The sequence below is a fragment of the Dipodomys ordii genome, unplaced genomic scaffold, assembly GCF_000151885.1.
Source record: "Dipodomys ordii isolate 6190 unplaced genomic scaffold, Dord_2.0 Scaffold90, whole genome shotgun sequence".
In the NCBI taxonomy this organism is placed as follows: Eukaryota; Metazoa; Chordata; class Mammalia; order Rodentia; family Heteromyidae; genus Dipodomys; species Dipodomys ordii.
The window spans coordinates 2,805,497-2,813,634 of NW_012267306.1; the positions used below are offsets into that span (position 1 = coordinate 2,805,497).

The following is an 8,138-nucleotide window of genomic DNA, read 5'->3' on the forward strand; positions in this document are numbered from 1 at the left end:
TTTCATCTCAACTGGTTTTTTTTAAACTAAGATCCCACACAGCATTATGAACAGCTGTTCACTGAGTAAATATTATTTTATGCCCTTCATTTTGTATTCATAGATTTATGTGACCATAAATATCACCCCATGAAAAAAATGTTAATGCATCAAAAAATATCCATGAGACATCTATCACCGTCATAGTCTGATTTCTTTGAGAATAATTTCAGCTGCAATGCAGACCCTAAATGTTACCCTGGAGGAGAGCTCAGGCTCAACAAAACAGTGAGGGCACAGCAATGAATAATTAGGTGAGTGGCCTCCCACAGAAATCAACACAGTAATAAGGGCTGTCTGCACCCAACCTCTGCAGCTCAGACACCGGAACACAAAATATTAACAGGCTGCATCTACTTTCAGTTTCCATAACCTCAGAGATGATATCACTATTATCTTCAATGTGAAAATTATGATAAACCTACATGACTGAATATTTATAAAGTCACAATAAATCAAGCTCATTAGAGTAATTTAATGTATCCGTCATGTGGCTTAGGGAAGAAAACACTGGACAAGGACCCAGAAAGCTCTTTAATGGCTCATTTCCATGGTCCTGAAATATATTTTCTATGAAATTTGGAACCAGAATGATCGATGATCTGGGAAATGCTGGCCCAAGAATGAAAATGGTATCACAGGAGCTCTGAAAACAGTGATTTTTGTGGGTCAGTTTCTGTAATCTTAGTGACTTAGGAGGCAGAGATAAGTGGATCAGAATTCAAGGCCAACCCAGATATAAAAGTTCCAGTGGCTCTATCTCAACCAAGGTAGGGTGCCCTGGTGCTTATCTGTTATCCCAGCTACGGTAGAAGCACAATAGCTGGGTGCACTGCTGCGCATCTATTGATATCCCCATTGACATAGGAAGCACTGGTAGGAGGATCAGCTCAGGATAGCCCCAGGCTTAAAGGGAGACCCTACCTTGAAAATAAGGCTCACATGGTAGAGTGTCTATAGGCATGGGGTCCTGAGTTCAACCCCCAGTACCATCCTCCCCAAAGTGATTTTTGTGTTATTCTTAATCACATCAGCATTCCATGTTTAAATTATGATCATGTAAATGTTACTTACAACAGATTAATCATATAGCTTATTATAAATGTTTTCCCCTTGTGTAAATGTATTTTTATAGGACCTTAGAAGTGACCTAGACCTTTTGTTTGATGGTTTGCTTTCCTCTGTTTAGTTTTCTTTGGTTCGTTATTTCCCAATTCAGCACCAAACTCTTTTCCATATATATAATAAGGGGAAAAAAGCTCAAAAATATTGTGTATTTTTTATGTTCATATTTTGGTATTGGTGCTGGAGCTTGAATTCAGGACCTGGGTAGTGTCCCTGAATTCTTTTTGCTCAAGCCTACCACTCTACGACTTAAATGACAGCTCCATTTGTGGTTCTTTGATGGTTACTTGGAGGTAAGAGTTTCCTGCCCAGGCTGGCGTCAAACCTCAGGCACACCTGAGAATGCAGCCTCTTGAGTAGCTACAGTTACAGACATGGGTCACTGGTGCCTGGCTAGTTTATATTCATCCTGAAATGTCTTCTGGAGACTTTGAACCTGTCTCTACTAGAGAGAAAATTTCCCAGTCTTTTGCCTACCTGTCACCTTTCAGTCCCTTAATTTTTCAGGGGTCTTCCTCAACCTGTCTTCTGTCATAGACTCTGTCTATTGATAGTCTCTTCCTTCTTTGATTGCCTGAATTTTAGTGGAGTCCATTTTCAAGAGTTTTCTGAGAAGGATTTAAGGTATGAAAAAAATTCAAATCCTTACGCAACTTAAATGATCAACTTACTTTCACATATCCAGAGTTTGTATAGAACTCTGGGTTGGAAATAATTTTACATCCAAAATTTCAAGCTATTATTCCAAAGTCACCTTCTTTGTGGTTTTGCTTTTGGGAAGTATAATGACTCTGCATTCTTCATCTCATGTAGTAATAAACCTGACCCTTTTGGTAGTATTTTTCTTTGACCCTGTGTTCCAAAATTTTACAATAATTAACATCACTGTCAGAGAATTTTCACTGAATATTCCAGAATTTACTGAGCCTTCTTGATCTAAATATTCATAACCTACACAAATGGAGAAAGTATATTTTAAAAATTACTAGTTTAATGATTCCTTCCTATTTCCTGCAAATTATTCAGATATAAGATCTGCTGAACTAGGATGTGAAGGGTAAACAAAGGAGGAGGCTGCAATGCTTGATAAGAAATGTACGCATTATCCTGCCCATGTAATTGTAACCCCTCTGCACAGTATGTTCACAAAAAAAAATAAATAAAAGAAAATAAAAGAAAAAAGAAAAAAAATGATCTGCTGAACTAGACTTACCATTTGCAGGTATTTTCCTATTTCTATATAGATTCCTCTATTTTCTGGAAAATTTCTTCAATTTTGTTTCAATCTTTTATTGTTATATGTTTAAATGGCTATATTTTTAAATTTTTCCATAACTCAAATTTATTCACTAAATTCTGTTTCTAAAAATAATGTGACTGGGGCTCGGAAGGTGGCTCAGTAGTAGAGTGCTTGCCTTGCATGCCTGAGGCTCTGGGTTCGATTCCTTAGCACCACATAATCAAAAAGAAAAAAGCCGGAAGTGGTGCTTTGGCTCGAGTGATAAAGCGCTAGCCTTGAGCTGAAGAGCTGAGGGACAGCGCCCAGGCCCAGAGTTCAGACCCCACAACCGGACCCAAAAAAATAATAATAATAAATAAAAAAATAAAAATAATGTGACTTTCTGAGTGGTTCTTCAAATAAAGAAATATAGTAAACTTCAAAAAGTAAATACATCATTGGTCCTATTAGTTGATATCTTTTAAATCCCTAACAAATATTAAGAAGAGTCTTCTAACTGCTTTAAGCTTGAAATTTTGGAACCATTTCCCAAGATGGCTGTTAACTGTAGCTCTTAGTTATCAAATTTCTTTTTTTAAATTTAATTTTAAAGATGCTGTACAGAGGGGTTACAGCTGCCTTATTCATGTAACTGAGTAGATTTCCTGTCGAGCATTGTTCTGCCCTCCTTTGTTGTTCTCCCACTATCCCTTCCTTCCCTCAGCTCACTCACTCCTCCCCTTGTCCAGAATGTAAAGTTCGTTTCCAATATACTGTCTTGTGGGTATCACTGTTTCAATGGGTCATCCCGTGTCCTTGTTTCAGCATTTTGTTATTCCCCTTCCCCTCCCCAAATTAGATAAATATATTTACAAGATGCAGGGTACCAAAATCAAGTACATTTACAACAGGGGATATACTATAGGGGAAAGAACATAAAAGGAAACGAAAAAATCACATAGTACATTAAAAGCAACAACATAGAAAGACCTCTTGTATACACATCTTGTGATTCATTTCACTTAGCATCATCTTATTTGGTCATATGTACATAGCTTTTGAGCTTTTCTGCTCATCTGATAAAATTATCCTAGACGTATACTAATTATTGCAAGGGGAAAACCATGGGATCTATATTTCTTTGGCTCTGGCTTACTTCACTTAATATGATTTTTTTTTCTAGGTCTTTCCATTTCCTAACAAATGGGGCAGTGTCATCCTTTCTGATGGAAAAACAGGATTCCAGAGTGTGTGTGTGTGTGTGTGTGTGTGTGTGTGTGTGTGTGTGTGTGTGTGTGTGTGTGTGTGTGTGTGTGTGTGTGTGTGTGTGTGTGTGTGTTGCGCGCGCACTGCTATGGTGAATAATGCTGCAGATAAACATAGTTGTGCTGTTAGCTGGATATTTATCCATATGATCACAAACAAGGCCATAGTTATCAAATTTCTACTAAGAGAAATGGAGGGGGGGAAAATAACAATAGACAAGGGACTAGTAGCTAACATCTATAATCTTCACTGTTCAGGAGTCTGAAATCTAAGGATTATGGTTTGGTGCCAGCTCAGGCAGAAAAGTTCAAGAGACTGTATCTCCAACTAACAAGCAGAAAAAGTGAGTTAGAGGTGTGACTCAAGTGGCAAAGCACCCCATGAGCGTAATATTTGAGGGAGGACACAAGTCTCAAGTCTAAAGTTCTGATACAAACAACAACAAACCAGTAGGAAACAGGCCTGTTTCAGTCTCTTTGTGCAAACCAATGAAAATGTGTGCACTGTAAACCCATTGTGAACCCTGTTTTGGATCATGCAGTGCTTTATGTTGAAATCAATTATTCTTTAGTTTGGGATTCCAAGGGAGAACCAGATTTCCCACTACTATTGATACTGTTAAAGTAACATTCCAACATTTCCTACTATTGATGGCAAAGATATTCCATTAAAAAAAGAATTAAGGTCAAATAGACACTCTGTGGTGACAATATTTGCCGTTAGAACACAGTTTCTACCAACTAATGTGAAGTCATTGCTTATTATTACTTATTTTTATACAGAAAGCTCTTTAAAATTAATTATGACCAAGATGTTAAAGTTAGACACAAAAATACACGTGAAAAATGCTAACCATTAGCTGAAAGATCTCTTTTCCTACCTTCACATTATCTGGATGGAGTCCCCCAGGGTGCTTGTCCATGTACTGACATAAATCAGTGTGCTACAAGAAAAAAAGACAAAATGTATTAATAACCCTCTGGCTATAAAATGATGAATCAATATTTTTCTACTTCAGAGTCACCATTACCTTCTAAACAAAACAAATATAAGACAAGTGGTTGGATTTTTTTATTAGTGTATGAAGTTTCGTGCTCCCTCACCCCTCTATTTTTCAAACACAATTGAACTGTTATATTTACCTGCGGTTTTATGTTAAATATGTCTGCATATCTAAAGAATTCCTGACCACTTTCTTAAGTGTCTAATTTCCTCCCCACTTAATATATATATTAATATATAATATATATGAAGAACAAAAGTCTAATTGACGTTTAATTTTAATTATCTCATATTTTCCAATTTCAAATTCAAATGTTTCCAATATTTTTTGTATACACTTAATTTGGAATATATTTAAAATATTTAAATTTTTAAATATTCCAAATTTAAGAAAATCAATTGCAGTTTGTATTAAATGTTCATATCTATATTCATAAATCCTGAATATATTTGATTAACCACACCTCTTAGTTGTTTTGTTATAGGCAATATATGTGTATCCTATAGTTGAGATTGAATTACTGAGAAATACATATTTTATAATATAGTCAAGAATCTTTCTATAGACATCATGACAAAGATTCAATTTTTATTTGATTTTGAATTTTATTTATATTGCATGCCAGAGGATGCAGCTGCTGAGAACAATGTAGCCTTCACTCAGTCTTCATGTGCTGCCTCTGTCCCTATGTTCTAGGCACTACATTAGATACTAAAGGACACAGAATGGAATGAAGAAAAGAGAGGAAAATGTGAAGCCATGTCAGACATATACAGTGCATGTTCCAACAATTCTGTGTAATGATTAAGGCTATGACGGGGAGAAGAAACAAACCATGGGGGAAGTCCTATGGATGAAATAAGTTCTAAGACAAAAAGGATGCTAGTCAAGCAAAGCGCAAAGCAAACTAAACTGGAAGTAAGTGCTCAGGCAAATATGCCTTGATCTAGGATCTCACTCAAGGTGTTCAGGTTCCCAAAGGCAAACTCTGATTTGGAAATTAATGTCTACATTGTCCAGGCAGTGCTAGACACAGAGAAGGAAATAAAATATCGACAGGGGTGGGAGGGTCAATGGGAGGGCAGGGATGGAAAGGGGAAACAAAGGAGGAGGCAACAATGCTTGATAAGAAATGTACTCATTACCTTGCTCATGTAATTGTAACCCCCTGTGTATGGTATTTTCACAATAAAAATGCATTAATAATTAAAAAAAAGAAACAAAAGAGTATCATTTACTAAGATAAGGACATTAAAAAGAATGCTAAAATGTAACAATAGTGGTCTCCATTGTAAATAAACCTTATTTGTTTGTATTTAAGAAACTAATGAAACTAATGGAATTTAGAGCCCAACTCCCACTTCTCCACTGTTTTAAATACATATAACATTTCTTTCTTAACAAAAGTCAAACAGGATAGAAGAACATTGGTTTTTGAAGAAGAAATAGTACATGAGAAAGTACTTCTTACCTATGGGAATATTTTTACATGAAGACTGATCCATTATACAATAAAGCCATATGGGAAGATGCTACATCGTTTCTTTAATATTTTACATACAACAAACAATGTACTAAAAGTTAGTACAACCAGTCATATTATAGTCATTACAGTATTTTGAACGTGTTTTAAGTGTAATACAAAGGTTGATGTGTTAAAAGCCTGATTCCCAGAGTGGACTGTTAAACTGGTACCATTTTTTTTTTTTTTGGCGGTGGGCCTGGGCACTATCCCTCAGTTCTTCAGCTTAAGGCAAGCATTCTACCACCTGAGCCATAGCGCCACTTCTGGTTTCTGTGGTTCATTGGAGATAAGAGTCTCACTGACATTCCTCCCCAGGCTGGCTTTAAACTATAACCCTCAAATCTTAGCCTCCGGAGTAGCTAGGATTACAGGTGTGAGCCACTGGCGCCCAGCCACAGGTACCATTTTTAAGAGGTAGAAACTTATAAGAGGTCACCAGATTATCAGAATGTACTCTTGGGAGGAATTGAGTAAGGTAATTTTAAGATGAAAGGACTACTGAAGTTAGTAGCAAAATTTAATAGAAAATAACAGGTTGAATCAATTAAATATAAACATGCTTTTTAGAAAACTTCTTAAATAACCCACCCTTTAAACTCTGATCTTTTAAATATATATTTTTTTATTGTAAAGATATTATACAGAGGTCACAGTTACATGAGTAAAGTAATGAGTACATTTCTTATCCACCATTGTTGCCTCCTCCTTTGGTTTTCCCCTCCCATCCCTTCCTTCCCCACCTCCCCAGTTCCTTCCTCCCTCCCTCAAATCTGATTTTTAAGGAAGGGATTTAATGAAGTCTAATCATTGGGAAAACTATTAGCCAGGCATAGTGAAATGTGCCCCAAATCAGGATCTTGAACTCTGAATACTCTGAGCAACATAACTAAAGTATGTCAAAGAAAATTAGATCTTGCCATGTCCTTTGCCATGCAGAAACTCTGCAATTTCATGCAATCCCACTTGTCCAACCTTTCTTTGATTTGTAGTTTCTGGGTGTCTACTAAGAAAATTTCGGTCTGTACCAAGGAGTCCTAGGGTTTCTCCTATTCTATCCTATATGTTTTCAGAGTGTCTGCTTTGACTCCGAGGTCTTTGATCCATTTGGAGTTGATTCTGGTGCAGGGTGATATATAAGGATCTAGCTTTAGTTTTCTACAAGTGATTGACCAATTTTGCCATCACCATTTACTGAAGAGGCTGTCTTTCTTCCATTCTATTTTTTAGCTCCCTTATCGAAGATTAGGTGGCTATAGGTCTGTAGGGTCATTTCTGAGATTTCAGTTCTATTCCATTGGTCCTGAGGTCTGTTCTTGTGCCAGTACCAAGCTGTTTTGATTACTATGGCTTTGTAGTAGAGTTTGAAATTTGGTGTTGATATTCCTCCAGCACTGTTCTTTCTGTTGAGGATCGTTTTTGCTCTTCGGGGTCTTTTATTGTTCCATATGAATTTCTGGATTGCCTCTTCTATTTCCTTGAAGAATACGGTTAGAATATTGATAGGTATTGAATTAAATTTGTAGATAGCCTTAGGAAGTATTGCCATTTGCCATGCCGACTCCAGTGGAGTCGGCTTAGCATGGGAAACCATCTATCAGACCATGATAGGGGCTTCAGAGACCTATCTCCGAGTTTTGGGACTTCACCGAAGTCTACCTCGGAGAATAGGGCTTCTAAGAGGCCTACTCCTGGAAAAAGGCTGGCAAAACCCCTGGAAAAGATGTGTTTCTGCCTATCTTTTCCTCATAAGAGTGCCTATTAATCTTTTACTGTTTCTACTGCTCTTTGTACTTGCTCATTGTCAGCGTTTCCCTATACAAAGCTCTTTCTTAAGAGTGTAGACGTCGAAACCCATTATATTTCTTAGAGATAAGCCGGAAACAAGTGCCTTTCAGGCTACCAGCTGTTGACCACCCAAGAATGAAGCCCTGCAGCAAGATTGTGTAAACTTTTGCCCTTTC

The 8,138-nt window shown here is 37.0% G+C and overlaps 1 protein-coding gene across 2 annotated transcripts in view; it reads right to left on the bottom strand.

Moving 5' to 3' along the window:
* The window catches only part of Cdk14 (cyclin-dependent kinase 14), a 413,243-nt gene that overhangs the window by 270,308 nt on the left and 134,797 nt on the right, over nt 1–8,138 (bottom strand). For both annotated transcript variants that reach the window (XM_013026092.1, XM_013026093.1), the window contains one exon: nt 4,530–4,592. In XM_013026092.1, the coding sequence (XP_012881546.1) occupies nt 4,530–4,592 (63 nt within the window). The remainder of the gene's footprint in view (nt 1–4,529; nt 4,593–8,138) is intronic.